The sequence below is a fragment of the Trachinotus anak genome, unplaced genomic scaffold, assembly GCF_046630095.1.
Source record: "Trachinotus anak isolate AG129_WGS33_773 ecotype Australia unplaced genomic scaffold, CSIRO_AGI_Tana_v1 ptg000005l, whole genome shotgun sequence".
In the NCBI taxonomy this organism is placed as follows: domain Eukaryota; kingdom Metazoa; phylum Chordata; class Actinopteri; order Carangiformes; family Carangidae; genus Trachinotus; species Trachinotus anak.
This window is the reverse complement of record NW_027273856.1, coordinates 17,983,146-18,006,059: the sequence shown is the minus strand read 5'-3', so window position 1 is coordinate 18,006,059 and position 22,914 is coordinate 17,983,146. Positions and strand designations below refer to the sequence as shown.

General features: G+C 40.1%; 1 protein-coding gene and 1 long non-coding RNA gene across 6 annotated transcripts in view; one reads left to right on the top strand and one right to left on the bottom strand.

The window, feature by feature from the left end:
• Positions 1-10,500: 10,500 nt before the first annotated feature.
• Positions 10,501-16,216, bottom strand: LOC139621805 (protein FAM177A1-like). Of its 2 annotated transcripts, none has more exons than XM_071478670.1 (5): positions 16,057-16,216; positions 13,838-14,053; positions 13,492-13,558; positions 11,984-12,081; positions 10,501-11,893 (listed from the first exon to the last, which is right to left on the bottom strand). In XM_071478670.1, exons 1-5 carry the CDS (start codon positions 16,123-16,125, stop codon positions 11,672-11,674), a joined length of 672 nt encoding a protein of 223 aa, XP_071334771.1. In that variant the 5' UTR covers positions 16,126-16,216; the 3' UTR covers positions 10,501-11,671. The 2 variants fall into 2 exon arrangements, with proteins under 2 accessions (XP_071334771.1, XP_071334772.1); XM_071478671.1 differs by having other exon boundaries at positions 13,844-14,053.
• LOC139621806 (uncharacterized) overlaps positions 15,507-22,914 on the top strand; it is a 47,944-nt gene continuing 40,536 nt past the window's right edge. The window contains exons 1-3 of one of the 4 annotated variants that reach the window (XR_011691088.1): positions 15,507-15,741; positions 15,951-16,025; positions 19,787-20,087. This is a non-coding gene — a long non-coding RNA (uncharacterized lncRNA). Of the gene's footprint in view, positions 15,742-15,883; positions 16,026-16,140; positions 16,276-19,786; positions 20,088-22,914 lie in introns of those variants that run through there. The other 3 variants (XR_011691086.1, XR_011691087.1, XR_011691085.1) reach the window with 3 other exon arrangements.

The following is a 22,914-nucleotide window of genomic DNA, read 5'->3' as shown; positions in this document are numbered from 1 at the left end:
AAAATATTCTTTCATTGGAAACAGGAGAGATTTTCCAGGTACAGGGGGTTGGCTGATGCAAAATCTGGAAAACCCATCTACAGATTAATTTTGGAGGCCAGTAGTTCCTGCATGGTGGCTTCAGTAATGATAGAGTGGAGTCAGTAATCTCTTGATGGCTTGAGAAGAGAGGAAACACCCTGCTTCATGGCAGCAATGCCAACTGTACCATGCAGCAGCAGCCAAACCAACTGTGCTTTGGTCCATTACATACATGATGATGAAAGAAATACATCAACCAACAAGAACAATGATACTATTGTGCTACCAAATATTGTGCAATCCCAGAGCAAGACCACGGCTTAATCGACAAGCTTGTGGCACGCTGGGGGGGGGGGGGTCACCAAAAAGCATGACTCATTTTTTGCACACTACTGTACGCCTATAAAAATCCCCCCCTTTCACAGCCGTCTACGTCCATTAATTTAGTGTCCACGTTGTCTGCACATGGAAAACATGCTCTCATCGATCTTATTTGGTTATTTTAGATAGTCAAACAGGATTAGAAATAAATAGCCACATTTAGCTGTGAAGTCATTGCAGGGAATGCTAGGGGAATTTGGAATGAGAAAACGTTCCCAACCATTATACAGCAGATGTGACTGTACATTGGATGGTAAGTCATGATGCTATTTTGTGTTCTGGCTACACATGAGCTCTATGTAGAAATGTGACCTCATGAATCAGTAGACAATGTCTTACTGTTTTTACCTTTTTAGCACAATTTTCTCTGAAACCCTTTGGCCTCTTCCTTCTCCTCCTCCTCCTCCTCCTCCTCTACTCTGCCTGTTCTTTCATGCTCCCTCACATTCTCAAAGAGATCTGCATCCAGGAAATCTAGCAGGGATATAAGCTTACATGCAATATCCTCAGTCTAACAAAATTTATTGCTAGATTGAGGGTACGCTGGATCTTCAAAACTGCCCCACCACTGTAAATTTGACTTTCATTTCAGCAGCGAGATGTTATGAAAAACACAGGAATGTGCTCACAGAGGACTGCTAGAGTGGAATTTTTGCTGGGAATTTCCCACTAGTGTGTGTTCGCACATGCGCACAGCGTGTCTCAGGCCTATGTGGAGCGCCTGTTGTCTCTGAATGAGCATAAAGAAGTCCGAGTGACTCAGGTGCGTGTCTCCTTTTGAGGAAGTAAACAACAAATGTGTACAGAGTGAGAGACGCCAAAAATACCTCGTCTGTGTGTGAGTCCAAATTGAGCTCAATTATGGATCATTAGTAGTAGCAGGAAATGTTCCCTGTTCAGGAGGACGTGCTGTACTCCAAATTTAAGAACATGTTGCTCAGAGATGCATACTTACTTATCAACATTTCCTTTAACTTAAATATTTAAGTTAGTTTCAAGATGGGGAGTGGGGGGGATGGGGTGTTGCATTTCAAAATAAAACATGGTAGAAAGCTGCTTTATTTGGAGAAGTAGTTTCGAGAAATGAAAATCTCCTTTTAACAATGTGCAAATCCTGCAAAACTGTAAAACCATAAACGTGCAGTTTTGCAGAAGTGCCGGACTACCGCTGACCTCCAGTAGCACTGTTACTTAGAGGCTGCATCTTTCCCTTCTGAAATCCCCCAAAACTTTCCCTCCGCCAAATCTCTCGTCCCAGCTGCCAAGATAATGGTCTTTTCAGGCCTCCCATGATACACACTCCCGTGGATCCACCACAGCCGCCGGTGAACTGGCTGCCTGGTGAGTAGTAGCTTACACCGGGCCATGTGTTCTAGCTAATTGCTTTTCCAGGGTAGAGCAGAGGGCAGTATTATAAAGACGAAACATCGAGGGCTCAGAGGATGGAAGAGGAGGCGTGCGGGGAAGCTTTCTGGCCCAGATGTGTGCAGTAGCAGTCGGCCAGGCGCACATCTGCAATCATTTGAACTTACAGGGGGAATTCCTCTCTCACTGTGCGTCTCCGTGTATTTTGCGCTGCTGAATCCTCAACTCGGGACAATGAGTTGCCTGACTGCCTCCCTCTGTTCTTCCTCTCATATTTCCCTCTGTGTGTCATGAACTGTTTCCCCCCACAGACAGACAAACAGGCTGGTCTGGTAGCGACTCCAGACGGCGTGGGACCCTTTTGTGTTGAAGAAATTTAAAGGGAAGATAAAAGAGCCAAGTCTTTCTGTAAATATACAGCACCGTGTATGAGGCACAGACATAACAAGCACTTAGCTATGAGGCCTTGTTTGGTATCGAGGGCTTTGAATGCACCTCACCACACATGTCCTGACTATGACAAAGGAAAAATGCAAAGATCTCAGCCACAAGTGTTTTATCAAAGTAACAAACAGGAGGCAGGTTTCTGCTTGACTCAAAAGCCGCCAAAAATGTAAATAGCAATTTCATTTTAACTGTGTTGGTAAGTGGGTTAAATTTAACAAAAGGGCCAAAAATATCCATTGTTTTGCTGCTGCGTGGGCTGGCCACAACAAAAGCAGGGAGTTTCCTCTCCTCCAGGATGTTGGGAGATTTCCTTGTGCAAATGAGCATTACAAGATTCGGGACAAGATGTTCGGACTGACAATGAGTTATGCTGAGATGCACATCAGTGTTTGACCTCCTCAGGGACACAGCGTTCCTCACATTCTCCCATTCCTCCTGGGATTGACGCAGTTTGGGATGGGAAGCCTTGTATAATAAACATCAAGTAACAAGTACTGACTGTACCTGCATTATCGTTTCTATGAAATCAAGTACTGTTGTGTATGTGTGTGTGTGTGTGTGTGTCTGTTTATGTGGGCGATGTCTTCCTATTGTCACTCAGATATGGGCTGTTATTTGACATTACCACTCCCTAAAGATTCACATGCTCACCATTCACTTGATCTCTGCCCCTGTTACTCCTTTGGGAGCTCATAGGTGACTGTGCACACCCAGGTTTGTCATATTCAGTAAAGTGGATGAAGTGAAGTGAGGTCATTTTTTACACAAATGTACACACATATGTTTGTCTTTTAAAGGAACAGACAGTGGTTCAGGCTGTGCTTCTTTCAGCAGGTAGACAACAAACAGAAAGTTACACTATAAACACCAGGGTTTATGTTCTCCTTTCAAGATTACTGTGACTATCTAACTATAGAAATGAAAAGGTTTTTGTGCTGTGCCTTCTTGAATTGAACTGAGTTGAATTTCAGTCCAGTAGTTCATACAATATATATCATCTGGCTTATTGAGGCATTTATGCTCTTGGTTTTAACACTAGTGAATTTGCAGCGTGTTTTAAGCTGAAATAAGTGATATTTCCATTTTAACAACAAATCAATTAACTATGTGCAATTTGAAATGGGTCACATGCAGTGATGCACCCACACCGCAGCTCCCTTTAACTCTACAGAGCACTTTTAGTGCATTTTAGCTCTTTTTCTTTGGTATTAGGCTCTGCAGCTTTACTGGTTTGGTTTCCCCTTCACTGCTCCAATCAGCGTAATTTCCAGACACAGCCTGCAGCAGTTTTCAGTGAAAAAGCTCTGATAAACCCACTGTACACTACCAGCCCAGCAGCAGAGACACAAAGTTAGCAACTGGCTGGTGGAGACCAAAACACAGCGACATAGAGAGCGAATATTGGACCTAAATTCATCAGGTGGCCAGGAACACGGCTCCAAATGAATGCTGATGTTACTCCACGTTTACTGGATGTGAAAATAAGAAACTGTTTGCCAACATGTCGGCCTTAATAACTGTATGAGGTGAAAGTATGTTGTGTTTACAGCTGCCCCCAAATGTTCAACGATACTTTGTTACATCTGCAGCATAACTGAAAGAAAGTGAAGAAAAGTGTACTAAACGGTAATCAACTAAATATAACTATAGCAAATGAATGACTTGTTATTTGGATGTTTTAGGTGCAGCATTTAAACCACAATACAAACACTGGTGCCCATGACCAATTTAATGATAATTAAGTAATGATAATTTAACAAGTAGATGACAAACCTTTGTTCGCCCTGTAATACTCTTTATGACCAAAGCTGCTTTTCTATGTTCTTCTTGTCTGCAAATGATAAAAGTTCCTATTCTGTTATTTTTGTCCCCAACAACAAAGAACCACAAGCTGAGCTGTTTGCCATTGGCCCAGGGAGGGGAGGGGGCTGACATATTTACCGCTTCCTTGTTTCAAACCTCTGTTCACACTGCTGGCTGTATATATGATCTGAAAACATGGGTGACAGACACTGGGACGGGTAGGGGTAGGGGGAGGCAGGGGGGGCGGGGGGTTTGCTCTTTACAGGGGAAAGTACCTAAAGTATACATCTGGACCTCAGTGTCCTTTGCAGCACCACACTCCACCCATGCAGGGACATTATTCTGTGGAGGATGTTTCACTACCGTTTGGCTCTGACCAGCACTTACATAAGCCATTCTGAAAATGGGAGCAGGCCTCCACCCTGCAAAATAAAACACCCTCTAACAAGGCAATGTTTCCCAAACAAAGTCAAAAGGCCAAAATGATCAGACTCATTGCTACTTGTTCCAAAGAGGAACTGATGTTTGAATTATTCTCCAGGGAGTGAAAGGTGTAGACCTTGTGACAGCCATAATGACTCAAATACATGACTATACTGATCCATTATTCTGAATCTTTTGTATCTACTAATCCACAGTTTTAGCACCTTTTGAATGCAGGGGTTGTTTTGCATTTCTTTTCAGTTGTGTTGCGTCTCATTTTGTGTCTTCTTTTGTATCACTTTGTGCTTTTCCTTTTAGTTGGTTTATGACTTGATTTTCAGAATGATGTTTCGCGTGTCGTTTTGCATGATGTTTTGCATGTTATTTTGTGTAATTCATTCATAATCCTAACAAACCTGCTGCCTGTAATAGCTAGTTGGTCCCAACCCTTATTTAAATGAGTTTTATTTTGATGTGATCTGAATAATGAAAGTACCTCTTAAAAAGTGCGACATGGGTTTTTGTGAGACTTTGATTATCAGTCACTGATACAAGTATATCTAAACAAATGAGATCAGTTTCCCACTGGGACTTTTTACAAACTGCTAACATCCATCACTTGTGACATGTGTCCAGATGAAGAGAGAGCTACAGATTATGATTAAAGACACATTGTGTCCTCTGGCTGATGGTTGAAGGGAGCTTGAGTCATAATGTGTTTGACACTGATAGAGATGAGATACTGTCAGTCGCATCTATTGATCAAGGAACTGACTCACACATTCCATTTACCTTGCACTTTTACTTATTAATAAAACCCTTTAAATTGGAAAAAATGTAAATACAAAGGTCATATACAATGTGCATCTATCACAGAGACAGTTAATTTTCTGTGGAAAAAACCTCCCCAGCTGTGGATTTGACTCAGTTTAAAAACTAGCAGCTTTCCTGCTGTCTCACCCAGCGTGGCCAAAGAATAATCAAACAGAATAAAGGAAAGACAAACAGAGAAGAATGGAAGTTAGACAAAAACATTCTTCACATAATAAACTAATCAAAGGTATCCAGTGTTTGACAGGAAACAGCAAAAGCAAAAAATGTTCACAAAAAGGTTGCACAGAATTTCAAGGGCTGAGACTGGTCGTTGAAAGGATCTGTTTTTGATTCAGAAGACTGTCCAGTAAATATCTGATCAATCATAAAAGGAGGGAATATTTCATTTTTTCAAGTTTGAAAATATTTGAAATTATTAACTACAGTGGGGCCGAGAGTAGATTCAGAAAAAAGCTGCCTAGTGCATTACAAGTTACACCAGATTTTTCATCTACCGAAGTCGTTCTTCGTCTTTGTGTGCAGATTTAATGGAGAATGACTGAACACACACGATAAAACCTTGCAAAGTGTGGTTGTTACATGAACTTGAGGCTTTCCAGCCACATCTATCTGGCAGCTCGTGGTAATTTAAGGCCCTGAACGCCCTTTTCGTGTGCATGTAATTGAACTTTTCTGCTTTTTTCAGACAAACAGCGAGTCAATTAATGCACGAGCAGCTGGTGAAGTATGGATCACAGGTCATATTGTCTCAGCCTTGTTGTCACTGAAACAGCCACCTGTACTAGCAAACTTGCAGCTGAGATAGGAGGCAGCTTGTGCCAGGGACTTTCCACAATGCGCACGCCTGTGTGTATGTGTGTGTGTCTGTGTGTATGTGTGTGTATGTGTGTGTGTGTGTGTGTCTGGGGCACTTTTTTGACAGTCAAGTGCATGTGTCTGTATTTGGGTGTGTGCATATGTATTTGGGTGTGTAAAGGGCACTGTGTGCAGACAGACAGTGAGTGAGTGAGCAAGCGTAGTGTGAACTGCAAAATGTGTGAGAAAACGTTCAGTGGAGTTTTTGCAGTAATCTAGGGGAGATCATAATCATGCATGTTGGATGTTTTCTGTGCATGTCAAAAGAAATGTGTGTTTGTATGTTTGAGGAAAAATAAAAGTGTGTATTCATAAATGCTGATCTTGTGGAGGTTGCAAACTGTGGATGCAATGCAGTTTCAATGCAACACATGATGCTTCAAAGGATGCCTCAAAGAGGACCTGTATAATCATATTCAAAACTATTTGATGCAGAGCTGAAAATATCAGTGTTATCACACAGCATGCAAACCTAAAGAGAAGGAAGTTGATGACCCACAGCAAAACAGCTCACACTCTTCCACCTTGCATATTCTGCTCCACTCTACCCCGAAAGGGACGTGGTAATAAAACAGTGTCTTATCATTACATCGACGATGCCAGTGTCAGTGTTAGCTGTAGAGGCTTCGTCTCAGAGTAGACAGGCTCTCTGTGTTTTTAAGCTGTAGCCCACGGAGGAAGCAAAGGCTAAGGAGGTGAGGCGGGAGACCAAGCAGCGCTGGAAATCCCCTTCCCTCAGCAGGCCTGCCTCGTCTTAGACACACAGGGCCCCGCTGAGGCCCACATCAAAGGGGCTGCTGCTGTTCTCATCATCCTCCCTCCTTCTGTCTTTCTATATGTCTCACTGTCCTTCTGTGTCTTTACTTCCTTGCCTCTGTCTCTGTTTCCATTTATATACATGTCTGTTTTACCACTGAGGAGCAGCTGTCCCCCTTTTTTTAAGAAACATCCTCATCTCTAGGAAATTTGGAGCGACGTGCCACAAACCTACCAGGCTATTTTTGTGTCTTAAGTCAGACAGGTACCAGATTGTTCTGCTGCCACAGCACAAACTGCACTAACTAAACTATTTCTAATATCACTGTGTGAGTGACTAAACAGCATGTGAGCCCTGATGAATCGCAGACTAGCTGTATCAGCACGTATGGAAGTCAGGTGTGGTTTTTGGACATGTGGTTAGAGTAGTGCACCGCCTTGGAGTAAATCAGAAGTGAACGTGCTGGCTAAACTGGTCTCCCCAGAACAGTAAACACCCTCTGTCCCCACCCCCACCCCTCAAAGTCTGAAAAAATGTCAGGTATGCTTGAAGTGTCAGGCAACTCAAGGCCAGCGAGTGGCACATCAGAGTCGAAGCAAAGTTTGGGACAAACCTCTTAAGCACTTATCCCGCTGCACAAACACGTGTGCAGACGAGTATTTGTGCACGCACACACACTGGCTGCACCAGTAAACACTAAGTCACAAGGAATGGCATTGTGAATTCTCAACTCTGGATTTTCCCCCTTAATCACTGATCCCCTGATGACTACTGCGTGTCTCATGTCCTCCAGAAGGAAGACGCTCAAACAGATAAAGTCTGCTGCAGCACTGCACAGAGCGGGATGGACATGGTCACGTAATCAGACTCCAAATTTAAAAAGACAAAAACACCAACGTGATTTTAATTATAAAATGTTTTCCAGCCATCGTTGTTTTTACCATTTTATATATTTTTTCTTTTACTTTGATGCTGAAAAACTATTTTGTCAGGGCAATTGTGTAAACTTTCCTAAACACTTGAAAAAAAAAAACAAAAAACAAAAAAAAACTTGATTCAAAATTAGTTTATTTTCACACATTGTTTCAACTTGACTGGCATCATGATCTATAGTAACCTCAGTTAGTCTCTCCTGTTAAATACACTACTGCCCTCTAGTGGACTGACTACAAACTGCAAAATGTTGCCTCCTGTCTTCAGATGTTTTCTCTATCAACCAGTAGTAACCAGACACTGGTGAGTAACCTCTGGAAAAAACTGGGATTATGTCTGGTACGTCTGACCAGTAGTTATCTGTAAATGTAATTAATAATTAATAATTAAATAATTACACAGTAACTAGTGCTTCCAGTCCTTCTGTATTTGTAAATTATTAATCCCATTTAATGTAGCCTATGTTACAGTCTGTTGAACTTGGACACAGCCAATTAGTTTTGGCCTGACGCAGCTGATACAACATACAACAGCTGCTTAGATGGAGTTCGCAGTTTGACTCAGGTTGATTAAAGTAATGATAATTAATGATAACATCTGTCTAAGCCTCAGTCTTTGTGGATTTATATACTTAACTACATTACATTATATTATATTTTTTTCTCCTAATAATACAGTTGTTTGGAACAACACACTTATTATTACCAGGCTGACATTTACATTACTTTCAGTAATATTACATTCTTTTTTTTTTTTAACAAACTTATTGGATCTTGATGGTAATTGTTTACCCTCAGGCCGTACTGGGTCAGAACTGTCATGTTTATAATATAATGGTCATTTGTCTTTGTCTCCTTTGTTCTCCTTCATTTTCTGTATTTCTTCCACTTGTAGAGAAAAAAAATCAAGACAATCAAACAACAACATAAGGCTCTACAAACAGGCATGTTTGTGTCAGTGTATCATCCATATATGAAAATGTATTATTATTTGTCATATTTTTATGATTTATTTTAAGAATACAAACTTTTATACTATAGATCTTGATCAAGCACTTGAAGCTTCCTAAAGAAATAGATCTCATGGGGCCAACAGCAAATGAATTTGTGTTTACTTATTATTACGACTCAGCCAGATCAGATCCTGCTTGTAAGTGGAAACTGGCAACTTAAATCTGTCAGATTCTCTTGAAGAATCAGTTCACACAGTGTGTGCAATAAGGAAGCAAAATCCCATCTCAGACTTTATGTATGTACACAACTGACTGAAAAACATATAAATAATTAATACAGATAAAAACAGCCGGGAGATGTTTTTCAAGAATTCAAGTCTATTTCAGTCAAAGCAGAGGAGCTGACTCGGCCTTGCCTCCAGGCTCACGTCCTCATTAATGCTCTTAACAAAAATATTTATCTGTGCTATCTCGGAGTGAAAACATAATTTTAAAAATCTGCCCCGTCTCTGTGTTTTTGAATTACGCACACCAGCATGATGAACTGGCAGCAGTGCAACATGACTCCGGCTGTCAGTGGGTGGCATTGTCTCTCAGCGTGGATGATGTGTGAGGCTGCCTTGTGTGGCCTGACTGTGGCGTGGATTGACTTCACTATGTGACTATTAGAGATGAGCTGTCTCATCGTGGCACCGCCATAATGACGCGGTGCATCGTGGATTCAGCCACCACACGGAGGGTCAGCCACCAACAGGCCTCGCTTTCACGTCATGTTTGTGAGTTTGCATAGTTAGAAAGACGGCAAGTGTCCAAGTTTATAATTTCACATCCCGTCTAAATGACCAGCAGAACAGTTTCTTGTTTTTCCAGAAAACAGCTATCATACTGGAAAGGAAACAGAGACTTCCTTTAACAGTCACTGCCACACTTTCCCATCATAAATTATTTAGTCTCTCATTAAGTCTTAAAATACTGGCAACAAGCTTTTTTTTAGTCTCGTTTCAAGCTCCAGTTCATGTCATGAAAATAAATGAAACCATTTTTAAACTGAGATTTTAACAGCTCATGGGTGCAGCTGCAGATTTACTGTACAGATGTGAGAGTGACATCGATCTTCTCACTCAGCTCTGAAAGAGGCAAATAAATATATTTCACAAGAAAGATCTGTAACGACATAATTTAAATCTGTATTTAAACAAGTATTTTTGACGAATCAAAGAAAAATCTTGAGTCTACTGCAGCAGTTGTTCGTAATAATGATGGCAAGTAGACACACAAAATAAAACACGCACAAAAACCCATTTACTATTGCTGTTACAAATCACTTGCTGTCACATCTACCAGCCATCACTTAGCTGACCGTTTGTGAGTCTGAATATGTCATGTTGTTGTTGTTGAATGTTGTGTGTGTGTCTGTTGCAGTGAGGGCGTGACCGCTGTGGGGGTCATTCAGGACCACAGGAACCCACTCTGACCTGAGAATGGTGACATTGTGCAGCGAGCAGACGGGGGCTCTGACCTCAGGGCGGCCTGCGTACAGAGCAACACAGGCACTTTGTTCGCAGCAACAAAGATCAGTCACATCACTCACACTGTAGCACCACTATGAGTCTTTCAACAGGCAGACAGCACAGCGGCGCTGCCAACATTGACTTTGGAAAATAATACAGATTTTTCCATTCGGACCTCTTGATAACTTTGAAATGAAAAACTCCCACAAAGACAAGTATGAAAGTCAGACGATAACTATGATTTTATTAACACTTCATTACAGTGTTGCTTATTAAAACAATAGACAAAAATGCATAAATTAAGTGCAGTCAGTTTGGTAAAATAAATACATAAATATAAAAAATTTTACTAAAAAATGTTAAAAATGTCAGTTTGCATGTCTTTATACAGACTTAGTGTAACAAGACTCCCTGCCTTTATCAAAGTTCTACAAACCACATCTACTACTGTATGTTTTTCTACCTGCAGTAGATGAGGCAGACAGGAAGAGCAACATAACCTAAAAATGTTTTCATTGTTTTTTTTTGTTGTTTTTTTTAACAAAATGTCTGTTAGTCTCGTGGTCGACAGATGATTTGATAACCAAGGCTAAATCTGTTCAGTGCTTCCACAGACATTCAGTGCAATACAAGCTTAATAAACATTAATACAGACAACAATCAAACAGGTGAGGGGGTGTTAAAACGGGCAGCTCTTTGGTGCAGCCAGGTGTATCAAGAACGCACCATTCTGACCAGATCAAAAATAGCTGTTTATATGCACCAGATATTTGAAAAACTTTACCCAACGTTGAGTGCACATACTAAAATCAAAGGCTGATTCAAGTCTTTAAACACTTTAAATAATTTTCAAATATATGTTTAGTCTAGATCTGGCATTGACTTGGCTGTATTGGTGATTTAGGCACAGTGTCCGGTCCATCAGAGGCACAGGGGAGCAACATATGACCTTCACTCCACAGCAAACGTTCACATTTGGGAGGCTGCTGTAGCAGCTAACAAAGCCGTAAACAGCTGGATAATGTAATAATGAGCTGGAATGGAAAACTGTTGGTCAGAATGGGCTAAAAACTTCAACAAAACAATGCATGAGCAGATCAACTGGCACATTTGATAACATTTTCTGACTCGAATTTTATGTTTTTCATCACAAGATGTTGCTACATTACCCAGCAGTTACTTTATCAGCTGCTACACTGTTGGAAAGGGACACCTCATGGTCAGAGGAGTGACTCCTCCACCACTGTCCTTGCCGAACAACCACCATACAGCAGCACTGCCCATCTAAAGCTGTGTCAGACACAAACCTAACGGTGCTTCGTGAAACAAGTGTTCCTTCTTTAATTAACAAACACAAATCAAAGCTCAAACGTCCTTTTCTAGGGATGGTTAGGTTGCCGTGACGATAACAGGGACTCTGATGGTGCTTGAGGGCACCTGATTTTCATTCTCGATTTGATAGGTGACATCAGGGTGAGCGGCGGCTGTGGCAGACACCTCCACCTGGTCTGTCATGGTAATTGGCTCGTCCTCGTCTTCCTGAGATTGTAGCTGGTCGAAGGATCGTTCTGCTTCTTCTGACAAGCGGTTTTCCTCTTTCTCTTCCTCCCTCTGGCACAAGAGGGAATTACACCAGCCAATTAATGAATTCAGAATCACAACAACATGCTCTGAGAACTACAGAACATCTCTGCAGCATACCTCTTTCTTCATCCTGTAGTATTCATCAATGGCGTACTGATATTTGGCTGATGTAATCCCAAAGAGGGAGGCCATCCTCTCGCCCAGGTAGTCACACGCTGGAAAATGATAAGGAGGAACTGGATGTAATACAAATATACACCAAAACAAAACATCCTGCAGCATGCAGCACCCTGCTTGGAATAACCAATGACTACAATAACAGTTTAGTTCAATTCAGTTCAATTTAAATAAAAAAACATGTTCTAGTTCCTACTTTCTGTTAACTTCACAGATGCTGAGTTTGAAGTCAGCAGCATCAGTAATTCATATTTTATCTGAATTAAGTTTTTTCAAAATAAAAACATTCTGGATAACCTTGGTATCATAACATGAAATAGCAATCATATTATCAAAATATTAAAAATAATAAAGGTAGACCGGAGCTGTCACTTTTTATTTGAAATTTAAACATGGGAAAAAATCAAACATTTGAACTGTAATGACTTGTCTGAAGTAGTTTATCTTGCGGTCCAGCAGAGGGCGCTCTTAAAACCTCACGACCAGTTTGACCTCTTGCGTGCCCTCCTGCCCTACCAGTGAACTCAGCTAATGAACCATCTGAACCATCTCCAGATAACTGAACCATTGTTTGTCATTTTACAAACCAGCTCTTATTCAGCAGCACGAACTGGCGCTGTGTTATGTGACACAACATCAAACTATATTAATATCAACGGTATTGTCTCATCCTGTAAACTCGTCACAGCACCCAGCTCCACACTGAAGGGTACTGGCCACTGAGAGATGGTCATCGCTGGCCACACATGCTGTCAGCTACACAGTCACACTGTATCTCAGACTCATGTGTTACGCTGTATGGTTTGTGTTCAAATGAATTTGAGCAAGTTGTGTGTTTGAACTTGATTTCTTGCCCCTTCGAGCCTTTATTTAAATACAGTTGCAATTTTCAACATGATTTAGTTTTGTAAAATAAACTAATTATCCATCAACAGATAATAAGATCATCCATTCATTTTACATAGTAACATTTTGGTGTTTTTTTCTTTTTAATTTCATGACAAACAAACTAAAATGATAAATACACAACTATGTGCAACAAAGTGTGCGGTTCATATGCAGCTGTAATTACCATTGATTAGACTCTGCTTGTTAGCAGAGCCCCAGTGTGGACTCATGGTTGTGTAAAAATGTTTCTTCTATTTCTGACATAATTACCATGGTAAGCAAAGTGATCCTAGTGGTGAAAGTGAAAACTGTTACTTGCTGCTCTATTGTAAATGAAGTCATTTATCAAGATCCTCTAGAAATGATGACTTCCAGTGACCTTATTCTCTGAGGATAACCTGCTGCATGGGGTGATCTACCTCAGTCAAAATAAGGCCAACACCATGGTACCAGAAAACCTGAGTTAAGCCCAAACATAGCTGAGTAACTCTCTAATCTTGCATCATGATACAGGCCCTCTAAGGTCCCCAGGTTGTACATAATGACCTCAATGAACAAACCTGAGATGGTGGATGTAGCAGCTCTCCACATGTGGAACCAGAAGTACGGACCCCAAGTCATCTTGGACTGCAACACAAAAAAGTACAGTCACTGTGACACTTAGGTGATGAACTACATTTATGCTGCTGCTGCTGCTTCTCATTTGAATTATTTACTCAGAAAACAAAAATTCCTTGTCCCTCTCACACACCATCCTTTCTTCATCATTTCCTGTGTCCTCATTTAGCTTCTTGTGCCCACACACACACACACACACACACACACACACACACACACACACACACACACACACACACACACACACACACACACACACAAATTCCCCATCCCTCCACCATTCCTCACCCTCACCGCATCGACCGGGGAGGACAGCAGGTCCTTCCTCTCCGGCTCCTTGTCCTCTCCCTCCTCCTCGTCGGTGCTATACTCCTCCATGGTCTCTCCGCTGGAGAAATGGATGATCCTGCGGGGAACCTTCTCCCTCTGCTGCTGCTGCTCCTCCTCTCTCTTGTCCTGCTCCCCCAGCTCCACACTCTCAAAGTCCTTACCCAGGTTTGGACTCTGAGTTTGGGAAGAAATCGTAAGCAAACACAGAGTCAGTGTGTATTATAAAACAATACAGACCATTTTGTAAGGGAGTCGATGCAGCCTCAAGATATGACCACGCAGACTATCAAGTCATAGCTGACAAGTGTCAACAAGATACAGGAGCTCAAGTTTAACTGGTGCTCGTGTTGTCTGGTGATGTTTGTTTACATATTCCTCCAGATGTTGACATTCACAGATTTGTCATTTTCACAAATAGTAGACCTACCTGTGATTCTGTGAAGCGTGACGACACATTGAAGACCTCGCCGAAATTATGACCAGTTAATGTAAAATGCATCTTTGTGTCAATATCACCTACAGACAACAATGGGAAACATGCAAGCCAAGAAAAAGTGATCAAGCCCCACAATGGGATTTGAAAAAAAGGGGCTGACTGATATCAAGCTCAGTCGGGCCCCTTTGTCATTGCGCTTGCTATCTCTTCGACTGACGCTCTGCTTTACCTACATAAAAAGTGTTTACTCTGTCAGCCGTTGATGATAATGATGATAATGACATAGCAAAACGCTGGTTATTGAGAATGCACAAGCATGGCCACCTCAATTGTTTTTTTGGCTTCCTAAAAAGTGCACATTGTAGTCATTACAACGCACGTACCACCCACAGGATGACGAAGAACTTGAAGCAGTTACAAGGTCCAGAAACTATTTACAAAACCTGACTATCTTCTTATGGAAACCTTGTTGTAATTAAGAAATCGTTTCACTATTTGTTGTTGAGGTATTTACAAACTGGTGCCAGATAACATCATTTTGGAAACTCCAATTCAACAATTACTTAGCTACAAATTTAACTACCTCAACAATCAATCAATGTGGCATTACTGTGTGGAAAATAAGAGAATGTGCTTTTCATCTGCCATGATTTCACATACACACATGACTGGATTTGTTAAGCTTCCATGTATCCACAGCTTATTTCTTGTTGAAGTTGGCAGACATGATTTTAAAGGAGGAGGTGGTGGACGTTCCCTTTGATGAGCAGGGGATCAGTCATCTGAGAATGGAAATTACTCAAAAGCTCATCAAGGAAACGGGTCGGTTTATAATTTGTTTTCAGTAGTTATTGTAATGCATGTGCTATTATATCAGGAAACAATCAGGCTATCTGTAATCAACAGATGATTTGTTGGAACTGTGCTGGGTGTGTGGTTTACATGTGTGCAATGGGTAAGGCAAGTTTGGAGAGCTTGCATTTGATTAATGTCTTAATTAAGGAACTGCCGAGCATGTAATTTTTAAAATGTATTTTCTGCCAGAGCTTTGTGGGAGCTGGTTTCATTGGAGCTGTGTTGGTCAACCAACTGTTGACGGAGACTTAATAAGCCTATTTGTGTGTATACAGTGATCATGTATTTCATGTTTAAAAGACATGTTTGCTGAAATATGGCATGGTCTTTGCTATTCTCAAAAATGAATTTGATAATTTGGTGTCTACTACATCTCAGTCGTTTAGACAGGATCTGAGCTCTTATGTGACTTCCTCTTAATCCACCTTGGCCTACATTTAATTGTCATGGCAACAGGATCATTTTAATGTCCATCATCGGGAATATATGTGTTAAAATAACGTTAAGAAAAAACCCTGTTGTTTGCAGCGCTTTATCATAGCTAGTCGCTGATCACAGAGGACAGCTACAGGTAAACTAGCCGCCCTTTTAACCAGGTGGTATGAATCCCGATGAATTACTTTATTTATTTTTAATTTTTTCGTAACGGTTTTGTTTAGAGGAAAGTTTACGACGCGGAAAAATTATTTGATTTTTTTTTTTTCTCTGTCATTTCTAACGTCAGTTTTGGTTATTTGGCAATTTTCATGGACATGACGAATCTGCGACGATAAACATCAGGAGTTTGTTCCGATGGGCCAAACCGTGACGACCACCGTCATCACACACATTCAGCAGAGGCAACGAGAAGACATGGTGAGAATGAAAGAGAAAACTGTTAACCGACCTGCTCCACCGCCATTTCCTGTCCTATCGACACATTAACGTTAGTGAGATACAGTGATATGTCGGCCATTGTCGCCGTCTCCTCCGTATCTCTGGATGCTGCGCCCACGATAACGTCTCTGCTCCGCACTGACGGAACCGGAAGTGCGGTGAATCCCTCCGCACGTAACGTAACGTCCAGAGACAGAGACTGGACTCACAATGTGCAGTAACTGCAGAGGTATGAGAGCTAAATGTAAATGTAACAGTTACTCTGGATGCTTTATTATTCTATTTATTTATATTTATTTTAAATGTTATTGTTTCAATTAGGAAGTTTCAGATATACTATAAGAAATTTTTAAGAAAGAAAGAAATTAACTTGATAGCTAAACTATCGAAAAATAAAAAGTGCGCAATACGAGTTGTTTGGTAAGTCTTCAGAGTAGCCTAATCATATTTTCTTTAAATGACTGTTTTTGTAATTATTATAGTATTTATGCTCTTATGTAAAGTGAAATACAAAGGTTATGTTTCCTTTTAAAATTGGAAAATACTAATAGACCCAATTACATTTTTATTTCTATGATATGGTTGAATCCCTCTCCATATCAAGTTATATTCTCTATTGTATTATGGTGTTTTATATATTTTTTTATTTTATTTCTTAATTTTTTATTTTACTGCCTTTTTTCCTTCACCTAAATATTAGTGTTATATGTTCTTGCATTTGACTGTTTTATGCTTTTGACTTCCTCAACCTTGAGTACAAACTTTTGAATTTAGGCCTATGCCTTAGAAGGCATTTTGACATGTCATAGCGGGAAAAGTGTAAATGATAAAATGAATGATGGCTGAGTTACATTTAGCTGCTTCAGTTTTATGGTCCTGGTATTGCACATGCCAGCCCGCTGCCACAGTTAATTGTGGCACTCATATAGAAACTTGTAAGCTCTGTGAATTTCTACTCAATGTCTAGAAAAACAAAAGCATAAACTTCTTATAGTAAACCTGATTAAAACTTTCTGAGAAAGGAAACTTTATTCTTGAGAAAGAGTTTACAGGAAATTCATGTAAATCCACATTTCAGCTGTGGGTGGAATACTGAACGGGCTGAACACAGACTCAGGGGCCCAATGGGCTCCAGAGACACCAGAGTCAGTTTGAAGTGAATATTATTAACATTTCTTGTCTGAAGTTCAGAGCTCAGTCAAAAGCAGATATGTTCCAGTTAGATTTTTGAATATTTGAGTGTCTGCTTGGGGGAAGTCTAGTCTGATATTTGTTTATTGCGTCTCTGGCCCATGATTTCAGCTTTACAATGGTGGAAAGTAATTAGATATATTTACTCAAGTAATGTAATCAAGGATATTGTTTCTTTTTCCTGAAAAGTTCTTCTACTCCATTACATTTATCTTATTTATTTTTCAGCCGCTCATTATCATCAAATCATTTTATATGAGAATTAAGCCCATTAAGTTTTACTTTCTTAAAAAAAAAATCTTCCATCTTAGAAATATTTCCACTTGTTTTCAACATAAATCGACCCATATTAATGACATTGTATAATTCCCTTTTTGTTATTCTAGTGCATCAACAATTCCTTATTCTTTCTTGTTTGAAGATACTGATGCTAATTTGAATTTAAAAACAGCTTAAAATATTCTTACTGCACTGAAAAATAAGGCTTTGGAACTAAATTATTGAATCAAAGGTCGAGGTTGTCGCAGATTAAACAGCCCAAAACCATAAAGTAAGCAGTAGTTAAATCAGCTCCATCTCAACCAGCTACAACAAAATGCTGCTCACATATTAATGCTGCAGCGAAAATAATCCTACACTCTGTATAACACTATGAAATTGACCGCTTGGCATAACAACAACTTTGTTTTTGTTATGCTGATTATACTTCTGTACATTAACATAAATAAAATTTTGATGTCAGTACCTTTAAATGGAATGGAGTACGTCTACAGTCAGGTTTTGCTCAAAATAAAGACTGACTTTCTTCCAGCCCTGCAGCATTGTGTTTGAATCAGCTTGTCCCAACCTAAATATACTTTTTAACACTAGATGTCAGTAGAGCTCCATTTAATTCTGACTTCTCCGGGTTAGCTGAGTGTCTCTGAACGGGCAGTGAATTATTTGGGTCTTATTTTTACAAATCACTGGCAAGAACCTGTATATCTGCACATTAAATAATCAATCACCCTGTTTAGATACCTCCTCTCACCCTAGAGAGCTGCAAAGTAACTTCAGCAGGGAGAATTTACTGGAGGCCACAAAACCAAAGAACTGGCTCTCAGACCTATGATGTCAACAGAGGTAAAAGCTGGAGTCTCCCCATAAAAAATACATGTCAGCCTCATTTTGTGGCTGTTTGCTTGAGGTGAATAAGGAAATCAGCTACATTTCTAAACAGTTTTATTGGTTAGAAGTCAAAATATGCTTCCTCATTTCCAGAAAATCCCAGGATCCGTTCATGCTGAGCTTCTCTGAGAACCATTCTCCATTTCTGTGGATATTAAATTTGTGGTCTTGAAGGATTTATAGCTTCACCTCCCCTCACCTGGTTTGTTTGGATTAGCCCCAATCAGAAATTGTGCTGCAGTTTTTCATTGGCTCAGCCTTGTTTCCCATTAACAACTGACAGCGGCATTTAAGCAGACTATTTGTAATCAGTCACACGATTGCTCAGGTCAGCTGCTTATTGGACAAAACATTATTAATCTTGGGCTGTCAGAAATTATGGATTTCACAAAAGGGTAAATCACAACCACTGGGATGCATCTGTTGTGTCTTAGAAAAAGGTTATTGTTATATGATGTTGCAAGTAAATGAACCCTGTGAAACTGCAGGTCCCGAAATGTGTTATTGTATTCATAGATGGATTTTTGTATTATGTGCCTGTTCATGCACCATTTGTAGCCGCTAAAATATCCTCTTGTCTCACAAAATACTTTTAATAAAATCAGTGACATACAAATAGTTAATATCTTGAAGTTAATTTTGATCTCACTGTGACTTTAAAACTAATAAGCGCTGGTCTGGGAGGCATTTGGGCAGAAGAAGGACATTTATAGTAGCCAGAAAGAATCAGTTAATCAGGTTTACTATGGGTTTTGTAAGAGACAGTGCATTTTTTTGATTGGATTCTCACCTTAAATTGCCCTCTCCAGGATTCACTTGAAAGTTCCCATTTCATGCGGAGCTGTTGTTTCATGCAGATCTTATTTGATTGGAGCATTCTCCAGTCCTGACGGGAGGCTTAAACAAGAGGGTAAACAGCAGAGGGTTTGATTCAACTGCACCAAATAAGGTGGAAAAAGCAGCATTAAGTGCTGCCAGGTTTGTGGATGTTTTCACCTTTTCTGGCTTTGGGAGAAAATCGTTTGTGTTTAAATAAAGACCCACTGATTTGACTGCCCACACTGGATAAGAGCATATTTATGAAATCAGTTCCAATATAATGGCTTTCAATGATGGAATGGGTGCAGATATTAGGATTGCACGGAGCTATTATTCCTAAACCCTGAGCAAAGTTTATTCAGGTGTCCTGTGCAAGCTCTGTAAATTGTGGAAATAGTGCGTGTGCAGAAGAGATAGAGTTCTGTGCACCCTACGTGTCTGTATTTTGTGTATACATGTGTAGTTTTGTGCAATATGTGTGTCGTGTCTATCTCTGCTTCATGCTAAGCAGAAGACTCTCTCAGCTTTTAATGATGGCATCCGTATTATACGTTCCCTTCCAGCAATGTCCCTTCTACACCCGGGGTGATATGAGCTCTGCTGTCAACATGAATCATCCGTCTTCCTGGCCCATTGCTTCCAGATAGTTAAAGGTCTGTATGGCCTCACACATGCTTTTCAACAAGATTGTAGGAGTGTTGTTAACTGCTCTGCAAAACATGGGACCAGATAACAAAAACAACAGAAATATAATATACATTTCTAATGGTTACATCCAGGCAGGAAATGCAAAATGGGCACCACAGTACACAGGCTACCATGAAAAAAATATATGAAAAAAATAAATATCTTTTTCACAGGCTACTTTATTTCTTTCTGCTTTGACCCTCCATTTTCCTTCACTAATGAAAGTCATTAGTCAGACAGAGAGTGCATCAGTGACTTGTTTTTTCATCTTGCCTCAACTCCTGGCAGTTTGACACTTTCCCAAACGTCTTAGCACTTACAGTACATGCCTAGCAGCTATTGTGCGCTCTCTGTGCTTGAGCTCAAGGTTAGTCACACTGAATGGCTGAATTAGTGAATGACATGACTCATTCAGTTGAACTCCTCTCGCCAACTGATATAATTCTAATCAGACACAAGGGTTATATTTTAAATAAATCTGCCTTGTCCATGAAAAAGACAGACTCAGAAACTTCTGTATTGGCAAGAGCCAGACCATCCAGCTCATACATGCAATAAGCTTAACTCAGCAGGACTGCGACGCGGTGCCCATTTCTAGACTTAAGATTACTTTTGCTGCGTCTGGAAAGATTTACATTCTTGCATAACAGTGGCAGATTTACCACTTGAAATTTTAAATAATTCAAAACAAAAGAAAGCTTCTCATTTGTAGCTGGCAACCAGTGAATTTACCAGCTGAAATGTTACTTTCTGGCACATTTGATTAGGTATAGCTAGCTAGCTAATCGAGCTAGCATTAGCTCAAGTTGATTAAAAAAAACAGCATTTTAATGACTCCCTCTAAAATGGGAATTTTGTAATAGGTCTTAAATAAGTACTTGTGATGGCTACAGACATGTGCCGAGAGACAAAGATCAAAGCTGCTAGCCCTGGTTTGTGCAGGTTATTAGCATATTAGCAATGAGGTGAGTAACAGAGGTAACCATTAGCTCTACCCAATAAAAAATATATTGTGTCCACTGCACTAATAAAAAAAGATTTTTACCAACATATGCCTCTCATTCTGAATCTACGGTGACAATGCAAAAGCCACAACACAAAGTCAGCCACCTGGTTAGGAAATTATCCATAATCCATCTAAAATGTTTTTTCATCCAGATGGTTAGAAGAGTCTTTGAGGATCCTGAAAATGTTTTTAAATTACCTTCTGGGTCCTTTTAAACATTGGTAATTATCTTTGAGAGAAACCTGTGGTTGCCTCTGTGACTTGTGTATGCTAATACATGAGAGGAACAAACTGGTTAGTCCGAGGTCAAGAGAACTGTATACCCACCAGCTGATGGTCCATGTAGAGGACATGGAAATAAAGGAACAGTGTTTGTATTAGAAGTAATGTCTGGCTGCTTAGCTTTTCAAAAGAAATGTTTTCACTTTTAATATTACAAGAGAAAAGATTTTGAGGATGAGAACTAACCAATGCGTATTGCTGTAACACAATCTCAGGTAACAAGTTTGCCTGGGCTGGCTGCAGTGTAAACCTTCTCAAATATCACAAAGGCCAGGTCAGAGCTGGACTGGTTTCATCACAGTGGGCAAATACAAGGGCGGCGTACTCGTCATGAATGTGACATTTTTAAATGAAAATTATAACCCAAAAAAACTAATTGTTTGTTGATGAAATGCTCCTGGGTTTCAGACGTGATGCTGAGTTAATCCTTTTGTTTCTTTTTCACTTGCATTTTAGGCTAGAAAATGACTATACCATCTTTAAATGCAGAGTATCTCTCTTAATACAGCATCATGCTCCTTGGTTTCAGAACTGATGCTGAATTACTCCTTATGTAACTCAGCCTCAGCATCAGCATATAGGCTAGAAAATGACTATACCATCTTTGAATGCAGAGTATCTCTCTTAATACAGCATCATGCACACTGCTTGAGAAATATTGAGAAATCTAATGCTTAATAGGTCTGCCATGCCTAGTTACAACTGCACAATCACAGTTCAGGGAAGGGGTTTAAATAAGAGTCAATTAAAACATTTCATCATGCTTCTTTCCAAACAGAGGTATCAAAGGTAAATTAAAAACCTTATTACAGTAAAATGTGTTGAGTAGGAGGAGCATTTAAGGTAAGAACAAACGGGCATGACTTTGTTTACTACAGCAACACAAAGGAAATGAGATGGCATCTCTTCAACAGAGAGAGAGGGAGAGAATATTAAATACTATTTCATGGGGTATTTGGGCACCATCTGTGCTGATAAAAGACTTTCATTGCTTACGCTGCTTTTGGGTGGATTCTGCGACCACAGTAACCACAGCAGAATGAAAGGCTAGAAAGGGATACGAGATCATCAGGGGTTTCTACTCCTTTTTGCAGTTTGGTGGCATGTGTGCTGCAACAGATGCATTTGAATTATTAATAGTGCACAAATTATAATACAGAAAAATTATCAGCCTAGCACTGAAGCATGTGTGCGTGGTGTTTTATCTGGAGCTTATTTCAGGAGCGTGAAGCACACCTCGCAGAGTGTACGTGTACGAACAAGTATGTGTATTTGTATTCATTAACAGAGAAAAAACAATCTGAGCCTCATCCTCTGTGTATCCTAATCACCGCCTCTGACTCTCGGAGGTGTTTATCTGCTCTTATCAATACACCCTCCGCAGGAAAAACTGCCTATCACAGAAATTCATTTTCCCATGTTTGCATTCTGAGTACAGACATCAAAACATCCAGTTAACTCAGGGCTGCTGTGTTTGTATGGCCATATTAAAGCAGCTCATTACAACTGAATCAACAGAGCAAAAGGTCAAGGATATAATAATGTTCACTCCAAGCAGAGAAATCCAGTGAAAAACTTAACGGTGACGACTGGCACTCATTAATGTGCAATTTGAATTTGAAACAGACATATGCATTTGCAATGTTTCAAACACCTTGACTCAAACTGCTTGAGGTCAAACTTTAAAGCTTTTTATCTGTGTCCTCAGCGATGAAT